At 41.8% G+C, this 27,804-nt stretch overlaps 1 protein-coding gene across 1 annotated transcript in view; it reads right to left on the bottom strand.

Annotated features, from left to right (window-relative positions):
* The window catches only part of SYNE1 (spectrin repeat containing nuclear envelope protein 1), a 514,523-nt gene that overhangs the window by 256,286 nt on the left and 230,433 nt on the right, over positions 1–27,804 (bottom strand). The window contains exons 38-49 of the mRNA XM_019550064.1: positions 24,310–24,463; positions 23,368–23,996; positions 22,484–22,663; positions 18,113–18,263; positions 15,389–15,547; positions 14,217–14,399; positions 11,931–12,032; positions 9,253–9,456; positions 6,887–7,094; positions 6,210–6,322; positions 4,554–4,759; positions 1,695–1,850 (exon numbers count right to left, since the gene is read on the bottom strand). Coding sequence (XP_019405609.1) covers positions 1,695–1,850; positions 4,554–4,759; positions 6,210–6,322; positions 6,887–7,094; positions 9,253–9,456; positions 11,931–12,032; positions 14,217–14,399; positions 15,389–15,547; positions 18,113–18,263; positions 22,484–22,663; positions 23,368–23,996; positions 24,310–24,463 — 2,445 coding nt within the window. The remainder of the gene's footprint in view (positions 1–1,694; positions 1,851–4,553; positions 4,760–6,209; positions 6,323–6,886; positions 7,095–9,252; positions 9,457–11,930; positions 12,033–14,216; positions 14,400–15,388; positions 15,548–18,112; positions 18,264–22,483; positions 22,664–23,367; positions 23,997–24,309; positions 24,464–27,804) is intronic.

The following is a 27,804-nucleotide window of genomic DNA, read 5'->3' as shown; positions in this document are numbered from 1 at the left end:
TGACTTCCTGCCCTTTGGGCAGGGGGCTGGACTCGATGATCTCCCGAGGTCCCTTCCAGCCCTAATGTCTATGAAATCTATGAAACATGGACCCTAGGCATGTGGTATGCTAGCTAATGCTGAGAGGTGTGTATGTGTCTCTAATTTCACTGGGACAGGCAGACAGAACAGTGAGCACTTAGGGCTTTTTGGAGCTAATCAACAGGTCAGCTGGTCCCATCTGTCCCAGACCCCTTCCTAATTCAAGTTAAATTAGAGTTTCCCAGCATCTCAGCACGCTTTGCAGCCCTGGGCTGAGCTGTGCTGTCTGCTCCAGAAAGCAGGGTTGCCCCTGCCCCTCTGCTCCCTAGCTGGCTCACTGGCCCCCCCGTGCCAAACCCAGGCTGCGATCTGGGGCCAGAAAGGGGGATTAAACACCCCTTCCCCTGCTCAAATTTATTGCTGGCTATGACTGTGGACTACAAATCCCAGAGGCACCTGGAAGCAGGAAGAAGTGATTAGCATCCATGCAGGGTCCTTCTGATGCGAGTCTGGACTGCAAATCCCAGAGACCTCAGGGGCATCAGGAAGAGGAAGTGAACACACAGCCCATGCTGGCTATTTGCCAGAGAGCCATGCTCAAGCCTACCTCTGGCTTCTGTCCTGAGCCACTGGAGACACATGGCTGTATTTTCTGAACCAAAGGTAAGTCTTTGTCCAGTTGTTTTTCAGTTTAATTCTGTAGTTTAAAACTGCAAAGACTGAATTGATTCAGCCTCAGGCTTTTTGACTGTCTGTACTTAGCCAGTGTGTAATTTCTTTGATATGCTTACCATCTTATCTTTAATTCATTTAGCTTTGCAATATCCATGTAAGGTAGGGAAGTATCATCATCCCCATCCTCTTTTTAGAGATGAGGAACCAAGGTTCAGAGAACTGATTCAAATTGTCCAAAGTCACACAGTACACAGGCATCAGAATAGCTTAGTTTTCCAAGTTCTTGGCTAGTGCCCTAACCACCAGACCACCTTTTTATTCTTGCACACTGTAGAAGTCATGAGAGATAAAACCTTGCTTAAAGCAGAACCAGGGAGATAGTTAGGGTAAGTGCCATTTTTTGAATACTGTGAGGTTTAGCAATCCAATTGAATAATATTTTTGTTCGGTTCTGTTTTTTTCTGACACAGTTACATAAAGTATTTGCACAACTACAGATAAGGCAATTACCTCATCCTCTGTAACCTAACTTCCCGTTCCAAGGGAGTTTCATAGTTGATAGATACCATGAAGACAGTACGTGACAGGTTTTCATGCGGGTGAAAGTGCCAGCAATCCTAACAAAACTAGATATTATGACATAACTGGTAAAGACAAGAAAGCAAACTTTCAATGAAGAACACCATTCCTCTACTTAAAAATATTGCTAGAGCTGAGGTTAACTGTGCTGTAGTACTTTGCAGCCCACCTTTACCAACAAAATAAGATGTTTCTGAGTCAAAATTAAGATCCAAATTGCCTTAAAGTTTAGAGCTATTTTGGTGGAGGCTCTTGTAAATAGTTTCTTTTGCAGAGTACAGCCCCACTCTTCCCCTCCTGGCACACCACTACACCACTCTCATATGCATACATAGTCTACTCAGATATTTTAATTTCACTGTAGCCGTAGAAAGGAGTAACAAATTCTAGTAAAACATCAGTGGCAAGTGTTATTGTACCTTGCAACCAGCAGTTCTTCCAGAAACAGTTCCACTTTCTGCACCTCATTTTTCTTCTCAGAAATGTGCTGTTTTTCCTCTCCTAAAGCTTCTGTGTTTATTCTTTCTTCCATTTCGTGAATCCACAGGCTCAATTTCTTGTGCTGATCCTCAAAACTACAAAGCAAAGTATACTATTAATAGTAATTCATCAGTGCGTAAAGTCAATAACGGCTTCATCCAATATAATGTTTATCTACCAGAGCAAGAAAATTAGGCTAGATATCACTTTAATATTTAGTGAATGAGAGCTGCACACACAACATAATTCTGAAATGACTACCAATCTAAAATATTCAGCAATGCTCTAAAAAAAAATTGGGCAAGATCATGGGAATTGTGGGGGAAAAAAATCTTCCAAAATTTAAAGGAACAGTACTTGTATTTATTACTATATTCAGTAATGATAAGAAAATTAAGAGAAAGTTGTTTTCTCTCAAATTCTGTTTTAATTAACATTTGTTTGTTAAAACCTAATGTGCTCTTTTCAGATTTTGAAACCTGCAGAGAAAAAGAAGCCTAATGCTAGGAGACCTGTAACACACCATGGGGTATGATCACAAAACAAGCGAAGAAATAGTAAATTTGGTCCTGCCTAGTTGGGACTTGTATTATAGTATATAATACTATAATACACAAAGCACAAAGATTTCAAGAAACAATTAAACGTTTGTTAAAATTAGATCCTTAAATGCATATTTAGTTAACAAAACAGGTGAAGCAGTATTTTTAAAGTCATACTTCTAATAGAAGTTAACTGAAGTTTTTGAGTACTCAGCACTTCTGAAAAACAAGGCCATGGATTTAGGAATCTAACTTTAAACTCCTATTTTTTAAAACTCTTAGGATAACTAAGATACACATGCTGATGGAGGGGGAGGGGAGAAGCAGACATTTTAATTAGAGTGGTTCCTGAACAATGGCTCTAATTAAAATGACTCCCTGTCATGCGTATTAAGTCTCTGTGTATTTACAAATGGCTGTGGGATGTTTTATCCAAAGCTCATTCAACGAGGTTTAATGCACACCTGTGGCCATTTTGAAATGTGTAGGCGCTTAATACACGTGATGGTGAGGCAATGCTGGAGCTTAATCGAGTCTGCTCCGATGCGTTTTAATTAGAACATGAACAAGCAGATCTATAGGCACCCTTACTGTCAAATCCCACTAGTATTCCCAACATTGCTGCTTATCCAACCACTCACTAATGTTACAATAAATTGTTTCATCTTTCCTTCCCATTAAACTTTATTTTAAAATCCAATCACATTTTAAAAAAATATCCACAAGGAACTATCTAGTGTATAATGCAATATGTAGAATGTACTTCCATTTCATTTAGTAGTAAAAATATTATGGGCTAAAGAATACTTTGAGTGTTCTTTCCCAGAATTATCAGGTGATTTTCCAAACTTATTTCCTTTATTAGCCTGTATGTATCAGCAAGTAGGTCATCTGATGGTCTGGACCCAGAGAAGGCCCTTCAAGAAATCTGGATCTGCACTTGCAGTTGGGAAAGCTGCAGGTAGTGTTAGATGGAAGGCATACCATCATAACACCCCAGAAGCAATCTTGGAAAGGTTGATATAAGCTCCTCCCCATCTTGGAATTACATTTGCATTCCTGATAGACCTAGCTGTTCATTCAAGATTCTGTGATCCACACACACAGGCTCCCGACTCCTGTGATATGATGAGATCATCATCATTCTTGTTTCAAAAGCATTTTTCTTGTCCAAAATCCCCTTCTGAAGAGTAATTCTATGGGAGCAGGCCCATAGTTATTACGCCACTAATTAGAAACAATCTCAAATGATCATGTTCACCTTCATAGTTTGGATCAACTTGTAGCATGAACTGAACTAACATAGCTGATGTTAACATAGAGTGTAATAATAGTGAAATACAACCATGTTAATCTTGTCCTGTAAGCAACTTGAAAACTCCATTTTGTATCCTTCTGCTTGACATAAGTGAATGAACTCTGCATAGCCTTTATGTACAAGTGTGTGTAAACGGGTGAATGGTGAGAGAATGGCATAGAGATGGGAGAAGAAGATTTAACTGTGTATGTAAGCAACAAGGTGCCATATGTAAGTTACCAGTCAGTAAACTAATTAACAAATGGCTGAAGAATCCCTCTTAGGCCTAGGACACAAAGAAGATAATGGGGAGAAGGAATGCACCCATTCTGCCAGACAGGCAGCAAAAACACTCCAAGGCTAAGAAAAGCTGAAAACAAAAGAAGAACAACCGCAACCACAGAAGCTAGGTATGGAAAAACCCCAAAGCACTGAAACAAAGGATGCTAATTCCTATAAAAGAACACTTTGAAAATTCCAAGTTGGGTGAGTCTCTTTCTCTACTGCTGTTTCACCAGAGCACAGATGCATCTGTTCACCCTGCTCCAGGTGTTATCTTCAAATCATCATCATCTACTCAATAAGCCCTGGTTGGCCACCCTGGGCTGGTATTAAACAACTATTGCTAGTAACTATATCTGGTATATGTGTGGATGAAACGGTTGTTTTGTGTACGTGTATGCCTGTGTATAATGATGTGTATAATGTTTTGTGTGCGTCTATATGAATGGTGTGCCCAAACCTCTATGTCTAACTCATGTGATCAATAAATACGGCACCTTGCCTTATTCCCCTTTATAAAGTCTCGCTTATAATTTGAACAATTAGCAATGTGTGTAAAAATCTTCTCTATCTCAAATAATTACCTTCACAGTTTGGCATTCAGTTGCACTGTCCTAATTCCAAGCCATTTCATAATAAAATTCTGCACTGAAACTAGTCCTGTTGAAATAACCCACCTTCCCAGTTCTGAAGCACAGTTTTCTAAAGCCTGTTTATCTTTCAGGCACAGCTTCAGAAAGTCCTGGAAGTCCTTGTTAGACTGTGCTATCTGCTCCTGGATACGACTCACTACTGGTTTTGGTAAGTAATCGCACACATTTTCTCCTTCCTTGGAGGCAGCGTCCAGCTTATTCTGTCCATCACTAACAGAGTTCAGCACTTTCTGTGTGAAGAAACAATACAAGCAAAAGTTTAAATAGGCAGGATTTACAAGCTAAGCAGAAACAGTGATGTTAAGAATAGCCACACTTCTCCAGCAAGGCCAGAACTAATGCTCAGCTATGGAACTGATTGGACCAATTAAAGAAATTTCATTATAGAGTATGTGCACAATTCCTATCCATTTCTAATGCATTCATATCACTCTTTCATCAGGAAGAATGGGTGTTGGCAAACCCTAGTCCAGTTGTTGCATTTTTCATGCTTTTTCCCATGAGCATGGATCTCCAGAATTCCAGCTGGAAGTGCGTGGAATGGCAGCTTCTTTAATCTTGGAGTTTTCCCTGTGCTCCTGCTGCTGCTGACTGGCAGAGTGGCCTGGTGGCTCACTGCTTGCATCCTGCAATTGATGGCTGGGAGGCACAAATCACTGAGGCAAAAACCAATCAGTGGCAGGGGGCACATGGGGGAAACTCTGAAATTAAAGAAGCCACCACACTCTTCCAGCGTGAATTCTGGGGATCCTTAGACATCAGAGGTCAGATCCAAAGGGCTCCTCACATATTATTTGGTGCACATCTTGAGAATTGAATAAAGAATAGAATAAGAAAGACTAGTACAAGGATGGAAAGATAAAGTAAGGATAAATAGGAAAAGGTTTTAGTAGAGAATGAACACATCTACAGGTGCATATTAATGCAACATGATAAATGCTTGTGCATATCACACCACAGTTAAATGCCCTGGGCGCCATGTTTAAACGTGAGCCTGGAACTGCAGCATATTGAGCCAAGTCAGAGCAGTCCTAGCTGGCAAGTGGCCTGGGTGGGGGGTCAGCCTGCTAGCCTGGGGTGGCTCAGCCTGGCTCAATGTTTTGCAGAGAGGCTAGCTGGGGTACGAAGTTGTGCCAGGGCAGGGCTACATGGCAGGCACACCCCCTGAAGCACCCTTGTGCCCCAGCAAACCCCGTCAGCATCTACACATATACTACTGCAGAGTAAAAAGCTACACAGCAAGATAGTACTTGTATTTACAAGTTATAACCTGCTGAGGAGTTTATTAGTTTACTGTGGCCTAATAGGCTGCATGTATAGACACTGAGACATTTACTGCAGAGCTAATTAGTTTACTCTGCAGTAAACATCTTGTGTAGATGTGCCCAGTGGAGGAAGATGGAGAAGTAAATGATAGAGAAACCACAGAGATGAAAGAAGAGTTTTAATGGAACAAAAATCCCTGAAGATGAAATATGACTGGTTGCCTTTTTGGACTTGGGGCAATTAAACAGAAATATACTAAAGATCTCTTTTACAGCAACCCACCACAACCATTTGTATGTTTTCTGGATTTGTTAGATTTTTTATATTAACAATTTGTCAGACTGAAGGCAAATGGCTTGCGTGTAAGCGACTTAAGGGAGCTAATCGAAGGAGCTTTTGCTTTGATAACTATACCTGCAAATCATGTAGCTTCATTTCTAAGGCTTTGCTGTCTCCAGACCTATCAGATGAGTCTTTTACTGCCACCTTCATACCCGAAAACCAGTCCTGGAATTCTTGCATAGTATCTTTTAAAAGAAACAGAAGATTGAAACTATTTCTAAGAAAAGTCATTGTACATTTATATAATCAAAGTCACTGGGTATATAGCTATCTTACATGCTTTATTCATCTTCTATTAGTGATCTAGGGCCTGTTGGGACTAAAGGAGAGGCTCTCTTTGACTTCAGGGGGCTTTGCATAAAGCACCGTAACACCACGACAGAATAATTATGGCTTCTGAGTGCTATACAGTGATGTGTTATAACAAGAAAAAATATAATGGGACTTAATGAAATTAAGAGAAAAGAAACTCAGATCTGAAGCTTTCATCAGAAGGAAGACAAAATTGGTAGTCCTATCATGAACAGTGACTATTAAGTTTTGTTTCCTTCTTGTTTAACATTTCTGTTTGCAGCTTGGGGAAATAAACCTTTCATAACAGTGCTTTAAATGAAAGACTTTATATAAAACTAAGTCAGCACTGTAAATTATGTCATTGGAAACGTCATTGACATTCTCTGGCAGTCTCTTCATGGGTTTGATTCATGGCTGTAATTTAATGGCTTATATTAGCAAGAATGAAGACTTACCATGGAAGTGTTTTTCCAAAAAGTCCTGCATGCTAGCCTGTGTTCTGGAGCATAGTTGGTTTACAGCTTCATACTTCTTTATCAGTGACGTGACAGTGCCACCCAGAGTCTCTAACTCTTCTGAGTGGTATTTACGGCATAAGCTGTTGAGGTTCTCTCGGGTTGAATCGATGCTGCTTTGCTGTAGTTGAAGCTCTTTCTGAGTGTCCTAAAGCATAAAATTATATTATAAAAACAACATATTTAAAGTAACAAACGATGCGTCTCTTCCCTCAAGAATCCTGCACTTTCATTCAGTGAAGCTTGTGATATTGCTCTGGAGCAAGGATTTTGTGATATCCTGGAGTCAGTCAAGGAATAGGGAAGTAGAGCATATACTTTCCTGAAACTTTTCAACTCAGATGGATCCTTGAGATGGTGGAATCAACAAACAAAAATGGATTTTTCAGCAAAGACCACTGGGGAGGGGTTATGCAAGTAAATTACTTTACAAAGCATGGTTTGAAATGCCTATTTTCAGCACAAAATAAGAGTACATTCAAGGTACACTGGGATACTGATGCGTGTTGGGAGTTTGAAGCAGGACAGCGAGCTATACCTTGGCTTTGTCCCTTAGCCTAGGGACAGACATTACACATAAACTGATTTGAGTGATCAGAAACTGGTTTAAACCTGTAACAGAACAGATATTCAGTACACATAAACAAGTTTGGAAATGGCAGAATCCAGTTTGAGCTAAACCTGGTTGAATGCAATATCACACTTAACTGATTTGGGTCAAACTGGTTAACTGATTTGGTCAAACAATGTCTGTCCCAGACCCCTTCCTGGTTTAAGTTAAATCACAGTCCTCCAGTATCCCACATGCTTTGCAGCTCTGGGTGGGGCTCTGCTCTCTGCTCCAGCCTAGCAGTGCTGGCCCCTCTCACCTACTCCCTGGCTTCAGCTCTGGCAGAGACTGCAGGTACAGTAGCATATGCCTGGCTTTCTCCTGCTGACTCCCCTCCCCCATCACCACTCCCTGCTTAAGCAGGGATTCCTCCATCCCCTCTGCCTTACACAGACATTTATCAGCATTAGCTAACAAACCACATGCTGGCTATGGTCCCTGCTGTGGGAGACAGGACCAAGGCAGACAGGACAGTGTCAGCTTAGGGCGTTTTGAGGCTAATCAACAGGTAGGTGGTAATGTCCTTCTTTTTCTTCCTTGGAAAAAGCTGTTTAAAAAAAACTTAAACTAATGAGAGGTTTTGTTTTCCCAATGGGCTGATAACACTGTGGCTTTATCAGCCCCCTGATGGTTTGCAGCCCTGTCAGGTTTGCAGACAGGGAGAGGAAGATTGAAAAGCTCAGTATCACCAACAGATGCATGCACTGTACCCCACCCCTCCCCCCACTTGCCTCAGAATGCTAGCTGGGGTCTGGGGCCTGGCAACACTCCTGCCCCTTGAGCAGGTAAAAGCCTGAGATGGGGATAGGCCAGGATGGGAGGTTAAACCCCTCCCTAATCAAAGCATCTTGCTGGGGCCTGGCCATGCCTCTTCATCTCAGCACTATGGAAGGGGAAGGGAAGGCTGCTCTAGCACCCTGCAGCTTCTAGCCTGAGCCACTGTAGGTATGTGCCTGCATTTCTTTAGTCCAAATCAGATGTCTATGCAGTTACAAATCAGTTTAGCCTAGCCAGGTTAAACTAACCTGCAAAGATTGAATCAGTTCAGGCTCAGGATTTTTGAATGTCTGTCTCTAGCCTTGGTGAGCAGCATTTAAGACTAGATTTATAGTGAAACAAAAACTGTTTTGATTGTTTCATCAGAACTGCTTTTTGTTTTCAACACAAAAAGTTTCATACAGCTTTTTAAAAATGGATACAGTTGGTAGTCAGTAGTCAGGAAAAGTTTAGTACAGAAGAGTTGCTGCACAGGAGGATTCAGATGTATCAAGGCAGAATATACTATTATTGTTGAGTTCAATCCAAACCTACTAGATTCTTGATATAAAATTACCATGACTGGAAAGGGGAAAAAAGGGTCAATAAATGTGCAGTGGCCAGAAAGTTTGATGAGACAGTACCGGTTCCCCTAATATGGAAAACTGTTGCTATTCATTTAGTTTCTTTAGAAGGCTGACAGCACAATTAGGAAGTGTGTGTTGTGAGAAATGCTACTCCCTGGTACAACTTCTTTGAGAATATGACATTGTACTCTTCACTGGTTTCCTAAAGTTGAACAATAGGCACTTTCTATGCTTAGATTAAAGCTAAGATGTGAATTAAAATAAATGTACTGCCACTATTTTGACTGATCAGGAGGAACTATGCTAAAATGAAACACAGAAGAGACTAAATGTAAATTTGCCTTAACACTTACCTTTACTTTCTTTAGAGACTCGGGACCCTGCTTGCACGCGCAGTTTAACAAGGACTCTTCTACTTCTGTGAGCCAGTCTGTCGTCTGATCAATAAACTTTTGTAATTGCATCTTCTGAGCACTGAAATTTTTCAGGGTCTCTTTTGCTGTCTCAGACATTTCTTTCACATGCTCCAGTTTTTGCCTTAAATCTGTTTCTATAAACTAAAACAAAACTGTCATCCATTAGAACATTACAGGGAACCACTTGGCATAATGATATTACAACCGATGGAAAGCTCTTATGGGATAAGCTAAAAATGGAAAATGGGAAAGTAGTATACACAACTCTTCATGCTCCTTTTATATGAAAAATAATAAATAATTAAAATAATCAAAAGAAAGAGGTAGATACTCGGTGAAATCCTGGCCCCCAGTGAAGCAACATCAATGGAGTCAGGATTTCACCCTAAAAGAAAGGGTATCCAATTCTGGGAAAACCATAAGGTTTGTCTGTTCCCTGTGCAGATTTAGCATTAATGTGGAATGCATATTAAACACAAAACTGATTCCATGGATGTATCTATATGAGATGTTGACCTATGGAGCTGACCACTTAGCTCCACAGTAAACATCTCAGCATCTACATGTTCACCCCTATTAGGACACAGAAAACTAATAAATTTCACAGCAGGGTAGTAATTGAAAATACAGTTTAATCATGCACAGCAGTACACATGTAGATGCTAACATGGCTAGCTGGGGCACAAGGGTGCTTCAGTGCTGGGGTTGTCTGCTTTCTAGCCCTGCACTGAAGCACCTCATGCCTCAGATAGCCCCTCCACAGCATATTGAGCCTGGTCAGAGAAGCCCTGGGCTGGTAGGCTGACCTCCAGTGCCCCCTGCCAACCAGGGCTGCTCCAACCGGGCACCATGTGCTGTTCATGAATAAACTCCAGAGTTGATTGCTCCTGAGTTACTTGCTCTCAGGAAAGCATTCAAATGGTGCATACAGGAGCAAAAAACTCAGGAGCAATCGGCTCTAGAGTTTATTCATGTGCACTAATTACACATGTAGATGTGCCCCATGAGAAATAAACCAGTTTGGTGCACCATCTTACCATAATAGGGCAAGGATTAAACTGTTTTTGTATAAGTCTGATTAAAATTAAATGCAGAAAATGAGATACGGCACCATAACTTTAATTGCTAAAATACGGAACTGTATAAGAAAAGCTAGTATAAATTAGCTATGTCAATGTCACTTCTGTTAAATAAATTCAATGAATCAAATAGAATAACTGAATAATTTAGCTGAGGAATTTTTTTGCTTTTCTGTTCTTAGAATATCCATGAACAAGCTAACCCTTAAAACAAATATATACATGTTTTGAAATCACTCAAGTAATTTATTTTAGGCTAGTTTAATAGTTCTATGAATTGGGCACAAATACTTCTCTAGTGAAGTAATAGTCACTATTTAAATCATGATTATGTAATAAGTCACTATTTGAAATTTGGCCTGTATTGGTTAGTAGTGATTGGTCACAGTTAAAAAAGTTACATGGTATGGTTTTTATCCTAGGACTGGATGAGTGTAATACATAAAGATGAAAGTCAGTAGTACTTCTCCCATTTTAGGAAGAGTGAAGGGATCATCATTTACATGATTTTAAACTATACACTTTCTAGGCCATGCCTGAGGTATCATTTCTTAAAATATTAGACTGCCATTAAGCCTCATTAGCTTGGGTTTACATTTGGGCTCAAGGCGGAACAAGGATTCATAATTTGATTAAATTTACAGGGTCCTAGAGGTCAAAATCTCAAAAGGACAGTGCATGCCTTCAGACTTGCCAACCAGGAAGGTGACAATCTTACAAATTCAGTTTTATCTGAATCAGACCTCCAACAATAATCCCTTTGGGCGATTCAGACAAACACAATCATGTGGTATGTGGCACCACAAACATGTCTGCAGTACCACATACCTCACAGTCAGGTGTTTTCTGCGCTGTAAAGACATGAACTGCTCTGCTTTTTCTTTTTCTTTCCATGGTTTTCTTTTTCCTGCCAGGAAAAAAAAAAAAGTGGAGCAGTGCATGCATGCATGCCGCTGAAAAGTGGAGCCGGGCCACCTGGAGCCATGCTGCAGCTGCCAGCCAGACTCCTCCCTGCAGGATCGCTGCTGCTGCAGGTCTGGGAGGCCCACAGGTAAGACTGCTGGGGCCAGCCCAGTGCTGGCCCCAGCCTCCCCTACCATCCATCCCCAGGGTAACTTGCCATGCACCAAAGTGCACATGGCATGGGCATTCCCCAGGGACAAGTAGTTTTGCTTCCAGGTGTGCCACTGCTACTTGTCCCTGGGAAATGTAACGTCCATGCTCGTCTGGACGCGGCCTTTGTGTCTCTGCACCTGGACTGGGACCAAACCACTCAGGTTCAGTTTAGATCTATCCATTTAAATTCAGTAGTTGTGGTGCAGGTAAGCCTGAGCTCTGTCTTAGCCAGCTGCCTTGCTAGCATGGCAGTCTAATTAACCCTGTTGTGAAAGGTACTTACAAGAATTAAACATATGTTAGTAACGTAACGTATGCCACACTGAGGGAAAAATGAAGCACAGGAGAGGTACAGATACCAGAAGGATTTTCTTCCTGTTCGCTTGGATGCAAATGATGTGAGCAACAGTCATATTTTACCTGAAGATCTGCAGGAGGCTCATGACTACTCGTCAATCCACTGAGTTCTGAGACTTTAGAAGTAAGTTGCTCCAACTTCTGTCCTTTGTCCTTAACTTCAGACTGTAAAATAGTATCTGTTAGTCTTTATACTGATCATTACAAAGTTTAACAAGCTTTGGGTAGGTCCTTGGTAAATTGGAATAAAGGAAGAAAATGTAGAAATTGTTTAGGCAGTCAAACTCTATTATTGTATCAGATTCTTTGTCTCCTAAAACATATTCCACTCCTTGCCTTTTTTGATACTGAACTCAGAAAATTTCCTTTCCTTTAAAAACTTGTACACACAGAGCTAATTATAGAGTCCTAAATGTTTAATAGCTTTATTCTGTGAAAAGTGGATGAGTAAATATGGGACCTTCATTCTTCATAAGACTGGAAAAAATTACTGTGCTTGGTAGGTTTCATTTAAAGGAATGCAGAGCATAATAACAATGTGGACTTTTCTGCTTTTTATTACTGAGAACTGAGATCCTGGAAAAAATTAAACATAGGACTAAATTCTATGATGAGAAGAAAATTGAAATAGGGCTGCTGCCTTTTATTCATTGATATTTCAGGATCTCTAGTTGAATACAGACATATCAATAAGCAGGAAAGGTTCTTTGGGTAGATGTGATATCTTTTATTAGACCAGCTAAATACTTGGAGAAAGGTTCTTTGCAAACTTTCTGGCACTAACACCCTTCTTTGGGCACTGGGAAACTGCTGCTGTTCTGTGTTCTCTAAGGTGGAAAAGAAGCTAAAGTAAACAAGAAGCCTATAAAAATGCAAATGAGTGGAATGGGTAGAGATGGTGGGGGGGGAAGGGAGCATGAACACTGCATGCCCCCGGAGGCTTGCGGAGTGGCACAGTGATGTGGCGGTAGCGCTGTCAGTGGCAGAAGTGTGGCAGTGGTAAGCGGAGAGCTCCTACAGGCAGCCATGGCGCTGTTGCCGGTGGGAGGGAGGGGGTGGCGAGTGCTGACCAGTGGTTGGCGACCACCCGCAAATCATCTACCCTGAAAAGCTTGCCTACCTATGCTGTACTGTGCATCAAGGAGGTACAAAGCCACCTATAGCTCCTTGGACAACTGCTGTGTCTCTCAAAAAGACAAGAAAGATGTAGCCTCTGCTCCTTTCTATGCTCAACCAGCTCTGTGGGCTGGAACAGGGCTGATCTCTGCAAAAACCAATACTGTACAAGGAATAATTCTAGCTCTGCAAAGTCCTTCCATTTCATGAGTGCAAAGGTACCTGTAATACTGAATAGCTGTGCTGTCCTAGAGCACTGTGTGCACTTGTGGGTTGGGCACAGTCTACGCTAAACAGAACTAAAATGTTTAATACCTATTTATTTAGCCGTTCCATTAGGTGACAGATTCAATGGAAAGCTTTGATAGGTGAACATCAACAAAAATGTTCACTATGAACAATTTCATGATATATCCCTGTATAACAAGCTTTTTATGCATCTAATTGAAGATCACTATTTTTTATTAATTCTAAAGGAAATGGAAGAGGCCTGTCCTTCAATGGATCTGCCATGTATTTACAATATAGCACTATTCTCATATTATAAATGCCAATACCATTGGACTGTTGCATTTTCACAGCTCTTCTCTGGAGTATATTATCTAGTGAACTCATCTCCTACCCAACCATCCACTTCTGTTCCTACACAAAGTAAAAAAGTTATGCACTAAGGAATCTTCTGTAAACTATAAGGCAGTGATAATACCACAGTAAGAAAGAACTACTGAATTTCAATGCTAGATATGCCACCTGCTGTGCAACTAAGGCATATCACTATTAAAATAAAGAAATGTAACCCAGGTGCACAGAGATTAACATGAAGTCAGACCCGCAAGAAAAAAATGTTGCAAGGAATTGACTGCCAAATAGTTGTAGGGTACTCCTAAAACAATTTATAAATGCCTGCAGAAAGAGGATGCACTAATTTTCCTGCTGTAATAAAATCCATGTAAATATTGTGGGACACATGGAGTTTAAGATCACGTGTTAAGCCTGTGGCAGAAAGACTGCTTCAGAAAGAATGGAGTATATATATGAGATTATTAAAGGTCTCCCACATGGGTTGATATTATTGGATGATTGTGTGATTGGATGCAAACTAAAAGATTATCAACTGATATCCCTCAATACAGTTACACTTACTTCAGTAGAGATATACTTATTATTTACACAAAATGCATGCCTGAGAGAGAGAATTTCAGACATTTGTCTCACTGATTTACTCGTAAGCACCTGGAATTCTTTCAGGAAAGCCTCCATTCTCTGGCTGCTGCTCAAGTTGCTGAGGCCTTCATTAAACTGAGACACAGATTTATTGTACCACCCATCAATTTCATCTGCAGTTGTGATGATATCATCCCATAGTGACCCGCTTATACACAATCTCTCTGTATTCTCTTCAATCCTCTCTGACACCTGTTGGAGATGGAAGACATTGCAACTTTTAATAAATGAATTACACATTTCTTGATGATGAAACCAATTGCAGGGAAAGGATATCAAACACTGCTGGCAAAGCTAAGTAAAATAATTGTGAAATGGTAATATTCCCTTGAATTCATTGTTAGGGTTGATCAGGATTCTTATTTTACAAACAAGGACACATTCAGAATAGCACAACTTACATCATGTACATGTTAGATTTATGTACTATAAAACTGACAAAAGTAGTATATACTAATGCCTAAGCATGTGTATGTATTTGACTTGGAAATAAATCTATACATCTGGATTTAAGTAAAAAACAAATGAAAACAAAAAGCAAAACAAAATAAAACTTCCTTTGTCTTTTAAAGTGTCATAATGCTAGAGATCCCTCCAATCACAAATATATATTTTATGTGCATTGTTAATTAACTAGTAAATCTAAAAAGAATACTAAAAATAAAATTTATTGTATTATACAAGGTAGGGATTTTAAACTGCACTTTTGTAAGTATGATATCTTAAACTCTTAAAATGAGCAACAATCAAATGTCACCTTGCATAATGTGCATCGATCCTCAGGGGGTGGAAATGTGTGTGGCCTAATTGATATTAATGGAGAGAGACTTATTTATGCCAGGTGAGGATCCAAGTCAAATGATGTATTTATTTAAGATAACTACTTTATAGTAAAATACAATCCTGTATTTAGTTCTTCATAAAATACCTTCTTTAATAGATGGCAAAGGTACCTGAAATACACACACAATCAGTGTGCACACACATACACTCCGTGCACATAATATATGTATGTGACCATTGACAGAATGTTAATTAATACCCCACTGAGATTTACTACAAAGTCACGTTCACTAGAGAAACGCATCTTCAGTTCCTAAGAGAATGCTACATACTGCAAACTTTACTCAGGATATAAACTGAGTCTGGCAAATAAATAAAGTATAAGTTATTGTCCTTACATCCAGCCATTTGTCCACAGTACTGTTCATATCTGCTTTCAGTAGCATAGGATCACAATTATGAATTCTTTTCAGCTCTGCTAGCAAGCGCTTTCCTTTATTAGTGAAGGCATCCAGGTCTTTCTGTCTGTCATTCAGTTCATTCTTGGCAGTTTCATGCTGTGAACATAAATGTTTGCTTCCTTAGTGCAACTTTAAAGGAATAAACAAAAATCTAGCTTTCCAGACATCCAGCTCAAGAGACCCAAACTCAAATCTGCTTTCACATATGAAAGACATTTAATGGTCTCACTCAGTCCTGTAGCCAACAGTTAAAGGTCATGACTGAGGCTGAGATTACATGTTACAATTAGACCATGTTAAGAGTACTTAAAACATGAATGATTGCACATCAAGGCTTGTTAATAAGTGCTAAGTGCCCTCTAGGCATCCTGAAGTTATGCCACTTTGAGCAAGGATTATCTTCAAGGTGCACTACCAAGCTCAAGTTAACTTCTGGTTGTTCAACTGAGATAAAACCATCAATTTGTGGTCCTCCAGTATACCATGAGGCACTGTTCCTAGGTGGATTAGCCATCATCAAGGACTCCAGAAGCCTGGGCTGAGAGCTGGGGACAGCCAGCCAGCAGGAGAATAGAAGGGAGTGAGTGCTGAGGGAGGGGAAAGGGGTGAAGGGGGGCAGAGGGGTGGGACAGGAGTGGAGGGGGGAAGGAGGAGGAAGGTGTAGTTGTTTGGGTAGTGCCAGGCTTCAGCCCTCTCTGGCTCCCAAACTGCACCCTTTATCTCCCATCAGCCCCTGGGCTGCCCCCCTCCACTTCCTGATTGGCCCTTTCATCCCTAAATCACTGCCCCGTCACCCCAATCACACCTTCTGTCTCCCTAATTGCCTCCTGCCCCCTCTGCTCCTCTACACCCACTTCACCCATGGCTACCCTGATCCGCCTGAGAGTGGCACTGGCAATGGAGGGGGCCCCCCAGGTTCACTGCAGCTTGTGCCACCCACCCACACCCAGATTTAGCCTCCATGGCTGTCTGGCAGCTCTCCACCCTTCCTCCTGGTCCCTCCTTCCCCTGGGGCCTTACGGGGGCTGGATCTGGGTGTGCAGGGGCAGTGCAAGTTGCAAAGAGTCCAAGAGCAGGCAAGGAAGGGAAACCCCACAACTGCCACCACCATAGGACAGCAATCTGGGGTGGAGGGGTATATGCAGGGTGGAGGTATAGATCAGCAGGGAGCAGAGGGATAATTGGGAGGCAATCTGGCAGGGGGAGGGAGGGCACTAAGGGGAGATAGGATGGCAATCCAGGCTGGGGGGAATGGGGGCAGCAGGGTGGCAATCTGGCAGTGGTCAGGGGGTAATTTGGGGGGACAGAGGAGGCAACTGGGATGTCCATCAAGACAGCAGGGGGGAATTGGGGTGACAGAGGTGTAACCCAGGAGTGGAGGGGCTGATGAGAATGAAAGAGTGATTGTGGGGGGTGAAGGTGATCTGGGGGCTAATCTGGTGAACAGAGTTATGGGAGGCCCTTCTCCTCTCCCCCACCTACACTGCAACTAGAGAGCTTGTGAGTGGAGAGGATATGGAGCAGACTTGTCAGCTTCTAGCCATGCCCTTGCTCAACAGCCCTCTAGCAGCAGATCTGAGCTGTGCACATTAGAGAGGGTATGAACTCTTAACATGTGACTGCTCACAGCATGTGGTAACTTTAATACAGTCTAATGTTCCTTAGAGTTAGCACATGCTAGTTGTAATGCATAATCTCACCCTGAGAACAACAGGCCTGGGTTCTTCTCCCACTCCACAATAAACCTCCTGTTTACCTTAAGTTATTTCAAATTTTCTATCCCTCAGTTTCCACATCTATATAATGGAGTAATAATTTCACTTAGCATTCGTGAGGTTTAATTATATGAAGTTTGTAAAGACTTTCAGCCCCTGAGACAGAAGTGTAAGCAGATGGTGTTGGCAGTGTGTCTTAGGGTATGTTGGCAGAGCTATAATAAGGGATCTTGAGAAGTGTTTGTTTTGCTCAACCCCTAGTATGCACACTGATGACCCGTGTTGGCTTAAGAGTGATTTTTGACCAGTAGGATTTGGAATGTTACAAATGCAATTCACTGAAGCAGATGTAATATAGCCAAAAAAGGCCTGGTCACTTTTCAGTTGAAGCAGAATAACCAGTTTGGTTAAGGTGAAAGTGGTCAGCAACAAGAACTAGATCATGTTTTAGAAACAGATGCTGAATTGCTGATGATGCAAAATCAATTCCTTGTGCTACATTCAAAAATCATTTTTTCTTTTCACTTGTTTTAACCCGAACACAAATTTTCCAAATAGTCATTACAGCAAAATCTTTAGAAACATGTTAAATGCAATTTCCTTCCCCTGAAGAGTTAGTACCTTTGAGCAGAATACCCTTTCTTAGCTGTTATGCAAAGCTTCTAATTATATGAAAATTACTTTTCAATATGTTTAAAGGCATTAAAATGCACTTGAAAAATATCAGAAAACTAGGTGCATGCCAATGGAAATAATTTCCTGCAATAAGTACAGCAAAGTATATTCTGCTCCTTTCAGTGATGAAACAATTGGGAACAAATATCATAACAGAATTTAAGCAAGGATCAGATAAACTTCTCTTAAAACACACAGAGAATTGATTAATCAAATTCATTGAAATGAATGAACAAACTGGTTACTTTTAAATTAAAATATTTGTAATTACCTTTGATAAAACCCGTCTGATATCTTCCTTATTGTTCAAAATAGATTTGGTCACAGTCACATTGTCAGCATTTTCTATGACTTTACTTACAGCTGATTTTAAGCTCTGATATTCCTTCATCAGTTCAACAAGGGTAGAACACTGTTCCTGTCTGCAGTGGAAAAAAAAGTATGTGTTTGAAAAAGTGCTGTTTATTCTGACATTCTGGAAGCGTGATAAAGCAATTCACCATGGAAAATTTCTCATGCAAGATATCAAAGGAAGAAATAAGACTTGTGCTTAGAGGTCACAAGACCAGAAGTGATATCACACATCATAAAAGAGGGTGCCCTAGTATCATTTTACTGAAGGGGTATTTGAGCTAATTCACTTGTCCAAAAATATACAGCAGATATATGTCAGAACTGGTAATAGAATCTGGCTTCCTTAATTCATAGATCATTCAGTAAGATTTTGAACTATGCTACCTGAAGATCACAGTGCTATTTTGTACTAGAAATAACAACACTGAAAGCTGAAGAAGTTGAATGACTGTCTGGATCATTCATCACTCCACTCTTTAGGCAACGCATTAGTTAAAATATAAGTTGTTCCTTGGAGGCGCCTACCATATTTGCTTAAATACAAGATGAGTTTTTCCCTTATTTGGCATGGGGGAAAAGCCCCTTTCTTATAATCGCATAAATCAACATTTTACTTCCTACATCATAAATCATTAAACTGCTGCCAAAAGCAGTATGCACTCAGCAACAGAAACCAGCTACAGTAAAAGCTCTGTTATCCGGCATCGCCTGGGAATGGGGGATGCAGGATAACAAAATAGGCCGGTTAATTGAGCGGCCCTAGCTGCTGCTTCTTCTGCCACGTCTCGGGTGTCCCTCCCGCCACATCGCCGCCCCTCCTGTGGGCCCTGTGGGACAGGGAGGTGGGCCCTGCACGGCCCCGCACAGCCCTGCGCACCCCGTTATGCCCCCAGGCTGTGGGGGCTCGGCAGCACAAGCTGTTTTGCCCTGGGCCTTGGGGCTCACAGAAACTGGAAGTGCCATGATGGGCACTTCCAGTTTCACTTTATCTTACAAGCTGGCATGCCGGTTAGTAGAGCGTGTGGCTTGTAAGATGTCAGTTAGCAGAACTTTTACTGTATGAAGTTTATTTAATGCAACAGCACTGAGAATGACTATAAAACACAGCCCACATTGGGCAAATAAGCTTATGGGAACGTACCAGAAAAATAGGTTACCATAGCCAATTTGATTATGTTATATGATAGTGTCAATTAAGTGCAGATCCCCACAACGCAGACTTTGTTTCAAGTTATACTGAGCCATGACCCTGCATGCAGTTCACCCAGAACCCCCGCCACCCTCGGCCCCCCTCTCAGCCTGGCACATATGACTAACGTGGCTCTTCCCTCCATAAGGTGAAGCTAAACCAGGTTGCTCTGTGCCTCATCTGCATATAATTTTTTTGAGCATCCCAGGACTTGCAACAAAAACACCCAGTTCCAGTCATGAGTGGGGGGCCAATTAGCACATGGCTACTTGGAGTACGCACAAAGACTGAGCAGTAGGCCTGTGTGAATAGGGAAGTATTCGATTCAGATTCGTCCAATTCGGATGCCAGAGATTCAATCTGGAGATCCGAATTGTTTTTCCGATTTGATTAAGCCAAATCGCTTTGGAAGATTTGGAGCCGATTCGGAGATTCTGCTGTAGAGCATAATGGGGAATCAATGAAATATCTGTAGCGTTATTGTCTTTTGGCTGATTCAGTTGAAACTTGCAGGGATGGCAGCCTATGCTAGTAGCATGATGCATGCTAAGTTTCAAGGTGATAGGTGTAGGGGTTTCTGGGAAACTGCACCCCAAATTTCTGAAAGAAAAACTCATGTCATGTGTGTTAAGCCACTGTGGGGTAAAAACTATAGGGATGGTAGCTCTTTCTGTGGCCAAAAAGCCTGCCAAGTTTCAAGGACATCAGTGCAGAGGTTTGGGGAAAACTGTACGTCAAGCTGCAGACAAGCAAAATTCGTGACGTGGGTGACGAAGGCACAGCAGGATGAAAACTGCAGGTCTGCTAGCCCCTTCTGAGGCCATGAAGTCTGCCAGCTGTCAAGGAGATAGATGAAGAGGGTTCTAGGGCCCTGCACCTCTAGCTGCTGACAGACAAAACTCGTGTCATGGGTGCTTGTGCAATTGTGTCCATCTTGGGGCAGGGCTGGGGTGGCGGAAACCATTGCAGGCCTGGCTGCTAGGCCCTGCTGCAACCACAAAGCCTGCCAGCTCTTAAGGAGATGGGTGCAGGGGGGTTCTGGGGCCCTGCTAGCTGCTGGCAGGCAAAACTCATGACGGATGCTTGTGCAACTGACAGGCTCTGTCTTCGGGCAGAAGCAGTTCCTGGCTCTATATTGATTCTTTCTTATCCTTAGTCCCTGGTTGTGTAGGTGTTAATGCTTGCTCATTAACCTGTTATCTAGTAGCTAGCTACTGTGTATTGAGCTGGTTCCTGAGTGAATCATGATTGACTGATAACACAGTAGCTTAGCAGCCAGGCCTGCAGTAGTCCCCCCCGACCCCCCATGCCCCAAGCTTGGCACACGTCATGTTCTCAGCAGAGGCTACCATCCCTGCAAGTGTCATCTGAATCAGCCAATAGACAACAAAGTTATAGATATTTCATTGATTCCCCATTATACCCTATGGTCGACTCTCCAAATCTTTTCCAAATTGATTTGGAAGCTCTGAATCGATTCAGAAACCCTAAAGCTTCCAGTGATTCGACTTGCATTTGTAGATTCAGCCTCTGAATCATCCGAATCATCTCCGAATCCAAATCACAATCCAAAGCTTTGCACAGCCCTACTGAGCAGTGCTGAGCTGTGGGGTCGTTGTGGCTTAAAATGCTGTTGACTCTGGTGAGGCCCAGCCCAATGAGCTTTGTGATAAATCATGAGCCTTTGGGTTTGGACTAATATCATGAATAGTTTGTACCCTATATAAGTAGGTGCCAAAATGCTGCTCAAAAGTCTGCTTTGGATAACTGTGCTAAAACTTGCAGAAGTTTCATAACGAAGGTATCATGCATTAATTCTGGATAAACTAAGTGCATGAGTACTATATGCAAATTACTACAGCCGTGTTTAATTTCAAGATTATTATTTTCAATGTTTCTCCTCATGTCTATGTGCTCAGCAGGAGCAGGGTCTGATAGTAAGGAGAGGGGGAAGGGGCCGCCAGAGAAAAAAAGTTGAAGGGGAGCAGAAAGCAAAGGGCTACATGATCCCCCAAATCACCCTGCTGGGGTCGTTTAACCCCAGTACTCGTTCCTGCTATGGCAGGGGGTTGGACTTGATGATCTGCTCAGATCCCTTCTGACCCTACTAACTATGAAACTATTTTTCCTGCTACAGCAGTGGGAGGAGGACAAATTCAAGACAGACCTCCAGTAATTAGATTCTATACCAAATTCAAGACAGACCTCTAGTAATTAGATTCTATACCTAGAAAATTATAATAAATTTACAAATTTTCCATATACAGAATCTGGTTATTGAGTGGGTCATCTTATAGTCAAGGTTATCTTCTATTTGAGTAAATATGGTAGATTCCGCAAAAGTCCCTAGAGAAATCTCCTCCCATAGATAGAAGGTGTTGGGGGTGGGGGAAGGGTGGGGAATAACACTACCTATTTCACATAAATTGTAACTGAGCTCGACTTACAGATAACGGTGATCATGCCTGTTTTTTGTACAATAGCCTAGTGGCTAGAACAACTCTCTCAGAATATGGGAGACCTGAGTATTAGGCTCTCCTCAGCCTAAAAGGACTTGACCCCCCCTTTACTTTCTACCCCTCTGCTGAAGTTAGACTACTGGGCAGCAGAGTATGAAAGTCCTGAGACTAGAAGGAGAACAAGCAAGAAAGAGCTTGGGTCTGCAGCCCAGTGTTTAGCGCATACCCTGGAAAAAATGGGAGGTATGTTTCCAGTCTGCAAACAGGATGATTTTTTCTGTTTTTCAACCAAACAATGGGTATTGTAACTGCATCAACTTGGCTGGGAGCAAGAAATGAGCAGCCTGCCTAGACCTAGAGTTATAACTGAGAGGTATAGACACCTCTACCTCTTTCCAATAATAAAGAGACTGGTCTGGTTAGTAACTTGAAGCCTGATATGTGGCTTTATTAAATTAGTTTGTAAAGTACTTTCCAAACACAATATAGGATGTGATTCCTATTACTGATATTATTTTTTTATTAGAGCTTCTAAAGTAACCAAACCAAACCACAACCACTTAAATATATGAACTCTCTTTCTCTACCAAAACAAATGTAACTCTCCACCATTGTTTAAATATATTCAACATCTACTTACTTTTCATGGATTACTTTCTTCGTATCCTCCCACGTAACTTCTAAGCGGTTTATCTCATTATCAATATCAGAGGCAAGTGTTATATCTTTCTGGGCTATTTGCTTTGCTTTGTCCATCAGCCACTGCAGTTCATGTTGGTGAGAACTGAGCTCATCCTCTAATTGGTTAAAGACCCTCAGTCTGCAAGTTAAAAGAATTGTTATATATTGACTTCAGAGACCCACTACTAAGAATGAAATATGAAAACAAGCAAAAGCGACAGTATATTAAATATGTCTCTAGTCCATGTTTTAGCCTTAGCTATAACAGTGCAACTGGCACAACTCTACCGGAGACAAGGACATTGGATTTATTCTGCGGTCACTAAAATAAGAATCTGGCCTTCTGTATTTGTATATGTATATATCCATACATGCTTCCTTACCTCATGTGACAGTCTTAGAAATATTTTTCTTGGATTTTAGAACTTTTTACATAATTTTCCTGTACATTATTATAGTTAATGATAACTCTGATACTCTCTCCAGCATGTGAAGGTACAATCTGCAGTCCTGTAGCAGAAGCAGCTATGCCCCAGGGATGAAACGGAGCACCCTCTGAGTTTTCTGGACTGATTCTGTTTTTCTCCTGGCTACTCACTTTTGGAATTATGCTGGATGAGTCCAAGGACTTTTCTACCTTGCACCACTGTGCCTCTTTTCTTTGCAGAGTTTATACCACTGGAAAATCTGAGCTCCCAGGAATAAACCCAACCCAAGATATGAAATGGTTAGAGAGAGCCCGAAGTTGCCAAAACATGCAACAATCCTGCGGAGAGAAAAAAGTAAAAACAAACAAACAAAACTCACTAACACTCAAAAACGTATTAAGATTTTTAGTTTTACCTTTGTTGAAGGGCCGGAAGTGTTGGCTCCTTCAAGCCTTCCTTATCAGCCTGTTCTTCAACATCTTCGATGCTCTTTAATAACTGTTCTTTACGTTCCATGAAAGATTTCTGCAAGGCTCCAAGGGCTTCTGCCTCACTCTGTTTGGTACCCAGCAGAGTTTGAACTGACTCCAGTTCTAAGCACAGATGATCAACCATAGCCCTGCAGGAGGTCCTCTGCTCAGAACTTCCATGTCTGAGATGGTACTGGGCTTTAGTAAGGCTTCCATCCAAACTGATTGCAGAAGATTCTAATTTGTTAATATCTTGAATGACATCACTCAGTTCCTTCTCCAGAAGTTCGGATTTAGTCTTATCCATGTTTCCTGTAGTCTCTACTGTCTGCCTCAAGCGATGGAGGATACTTGAGGCAGCAGCATGTAGCTCTCCGAATGCTGCAAGCTGGTTCAGAGCTGCTTGTCTTTGGCTGGTTATCTGGCCAGCCTCCTGAAAGAGCTGAAAACAGTCTTCAGCCTTCCCTTGTAATATCTGGTGATCCTCTGGGTGACTAAAAGAACATAGCTTTTTTATGTGTTCCTTCAATGTTTGTAGTTCCCGTTTCTTTTTTTCCACTTTCATTAAGTGGTCCTGTCAAAAAAAAGGGAAAAAAAAAAGAAAAAGGAAACAAACTGATTCTCTTTACAGAATCTCAGGGTGAAAATTTAACAGAAAAAAAGGGGAGAAAAAGTTGAGCTTATGAGCACAATTATTGCTGAAGTTTCCAATAGTGACAAGACAGCATTGCACTGCACTGCATTACTATCATCAGGAAAATCTACTGTATAATGCAAGATTTTACCAAGCTGATTAGCTACTGGCCTTCCCACAGTTTTTGCTGAATGCCCTCTGGAAAGTTCTGTACATGTTCAGTGTTTTTAAATATTTAAACTGGATAGTTTACCTTATTATGGGATGCAGCTAGCTGTTGATCAGCAGTGTTTATCTCTGAAGTGGCTTGCAATTCAGCAAGGAACTGCTTAATCCAGTCTGAAAAACTAAGCAGCAACTCATCAAACTGCTCGTGTTCAGCAACAAGAGACTGAAGGAAGCTGATCCTACAGGATGTTGGATACAAGACTGAATAGTTAATTTTTCTGTGTAAGTGAGTCACACTGATGAATCAAAACCACAACTGACTAGACAGTATGAAATGCATTCCAGGTGAAACCAACAAAGAAAAAAAAAAAGCAAGGATCAAAGCTGCATTAAAACTGAGTTCTGAAAATAACTTACCACACAATGAAATCAACTGTCTCTTTTCTTTGGAAGGTGTCTTCTCTCTGTCTCTCTCTCTCTCTTTCTATACTACATGTGTACTAAATGCTATAAACGAGCTAAACCGATCAGGCTATGAGTTTCAGCCTCCACACACAAAGTCCCAGGGAAGTCAATGGGAATTAAGGATGTAAGAAGTCTGTGACCTTATACCTAAATTTTCAGACCTTTTTAAAGTCACTTGAAATGCATGTATAGGCACAATTCAGTCTCCCAAGGTGCTCAGCAGTTTATCAAGGAGCTGAATGCTCAATTCTCACTGAATTCAGTGTGAATTGAGGATGCTCACAGGAATATTCATTAGCTTGCAGAATTAGGTCCTTGGGTCCTATTTGTTTCATAGGATTCAGAATTTAGGTGCCAAAGCTCCAAAGATTAGTTCTGATCACAAGGCACACAATGCATTGAGCTCCTCCAGTCTTGATTGCAAAGTTTCCTAGGCTCCTACACTTCTGTTTCTTAGCTTGCTCCAAAGCAACCCAGTTAGATCATACACACCAGATCCTCACCTACATTCAGTTGTAATCCAATTTGGTTTTGAGGAGGTGCCTATATGTCTGGAGAGACCTGATCTGTTAGTTATGCTCCAAGCTCAGCTAACTTATATCAGGAATACTGAGTTCAGCTCAAAATACACAGGAAGAGGGAGGGAGGCTTAGTGGCCTACTGGTTAAATTGCTCATCTAGGAAGTAGGAAATGTATGTTCTGAACTCTTCCCAGTTTGAACGGGTTTAATACATCTCAGGAGAGAGTTCTAAATACAAGATGATAGGATAGGCTGTGTAGAAGTACATTAAACCCTTTCTTCGAGGACTTGGCCACTATGCAGCTATGAATCCAATCATCATGTGGCCAGAAGGAGAGCAAGCAAGCAAAAGAAAGCATGACTCCATAGACCAAAGTTAAGTTCACTCATCTGGGTGCAGTTTGGTCCTGGTTTCCAGTCCCTACTCTGTTTTTTTGTTTTATATTAGACAGCTGTAAGGCTCTGCAAATGTTCTCCAGCTGTTTCGTTTCAACACTGTTTCAATTTGTTTCAAGCTTGAAACAGCACAATCAAATGAAACAGAGAGCTTTGAAACAGCCTTGAACTGAAATAAGGCAAGTCAAAATGTTTAGAAATTTTCAAAATGTTTCACGTTTTGAAGCTCAAGCTGGGCTTGCCTGCAAGGAAACAGAAACTAAAGAAAGGAGCTGCGTGTTCCAGTTTTGCCTGTCAGCAGCTGGAGGTGCAGGGCCCTAGAACCCAGACTCCCCCTGCACCTATCTTCTCGACAGCTGGCAGGCTCCATGGCTGCAGCAGGGCCTAGCAGGCCTGCAGTTTTCACCCCCCTCTGCCCCAAGACAGACACAGTCTCACAAGCAGCTATGTCATGAATTTTGCCTGTCAGCAGTCAGAGGTGCAGGGCCCCAGAACACCTGCAGCTATCTCCTTGAGAGCTGGCAGGTTTCATGGCTTCAGCAGGGGTTAGCAGGTCTGCAGTTTTCACCCTGCTGCACCTTAACACACACAGTGTCACCCATGTCATGAGTTTTGCTGGTCAGACGTTTGAGGTACAGTTTCCCCCAAACCCCTGCACCTATCTCCTTGAAACTTGGCAGGCTTCATGCCCTCAGGAGGGGCTACCATTCCTGCAAGTTTCATCCAAATCAGGCCAGAAATGACAAAGCTATAAGCTGTTTTGAGCTTCCCCATTATAGCCTATGGGTGAACCATCAAAACAGCATTGAAACAGCGAAACTGTTTCGACGAAACGAAACAGAACAGTGGTTTCGAATCAAAATTAAATTAAAAATGAAATGCTGTTCCATTGAAATGTTGAAATGCAAATGGAAATGGAACAGGGCCATTTCATTTCACACAGCCCTACTACCCTGTATTGCATTCCCACATTATTTGGGGCAAGTGTGTGAGTAGAGGGGTTGCCAAATGCTTAGGGGAGTGAGCAACCTTTGCCTGTGGTGCCTGGAAAGCTACACGCTTTGGCCTCTTCCCCAAGATCTCTGCTTTTTTGCCTTTGCTGCAAAAGTATTTTGCACAGGGTTTTGCAGGAAAATAAAATTGATGAAACAGCTTTCAGGGCAAAGGTTGAAAAGCTGCAGAGTTCTTCGGGCAATCCTGAAGCATGCAGCCCCCTTCCTCTTTTCCCCTCCCCCCACACAACCAAATTGTTGAACGCAGCGTCACACACAGTGCATGGTTACCCATGCTCTACTCAGAATGATACTAGGACCCTGATCCATGGTCCTTAATAGGGAAGTAAAATTGATTCAGAGGCGTTCTACTTCCCCATCCTTTTAAATTGTGGTCTCTATCTTGGCTGCATTGCAGAGCAGACCCTTCCCTAGTATGTGTTTGGGGTACGGGAATGCAGACTGATGCAGTTTGGGATGCTTGAAGGACGGACCAGACACTAGGCACAAAATGCACACAGAATATTGAGCCCATTCAGGAAGGACAGGTTCAAAACAGTACTTGATTTTCCCAGTGTGCTTTTGATGTTTAAGCTGGTCTTAAGTAGTGTCCTCATCTAGGCTTTGGGGTTTTTACATGTATTTTGGACAGTCTAAGAGTTATGTCTGTCCACACCCTCTTAAACCTTCTGGAACTATTCAAATGAATACCTGGATAATCAGGTGTTATTTTGAATTGGTTCTCCATGAATTCTTTTGGTCCTACATAAGGATACCAAGCTTTCAGTGACTGGTGTCTGATCAGTCCTCCAGGCATCCCAGACTCCTGCCCCTCCCTCCCCCCCACTGAACCAACTTATATCATCTGGCATTCAACCATATCTATGCCATTCCAAGCTAATTTGAGGGGCAGGGTGCTGGGGGGTGGAGGCGGGCTCCCTGGACCCCTTCTTCTGGGTTGCTGGCATGGTGGATATTCTGGGGGACAAAGATCCACACTGATTTTAAAAATCATTTTCCCCCAAGCCATGGGGCAATTTCATTCCATTTGAGAGAATTGGCCAGGCTTTGGGGTGTCCCAGGTAAGTCTCATTTGATTGCTTGGGGAATCCTGGGAAAATCCAGGGGCACTAGGAGATGTGCTGGGTCAGATACTCACTATCACCCTGCTGGTGGTTCCACAGCACTGCAATGCCTAAAAGATCC

The sequence above is a fragment of the Crocodylus porosus genome, unplaced genomic scaffold (assembly GCF_001723895.1).
Source record: "Crocodylus porosus isolate Cpor-Errol unplaced genomic scaffold, CroPor_comp1, whole genome shotgun sequence".
NCBI lineage: Eukaryota > Metazoa > Chordata > Crocodylia > Crocodylidae > Crocodylus > Crocodylus porosus.
This window is presented reverse-complemented; position numbering and strand designations above follow the sequence as displayed.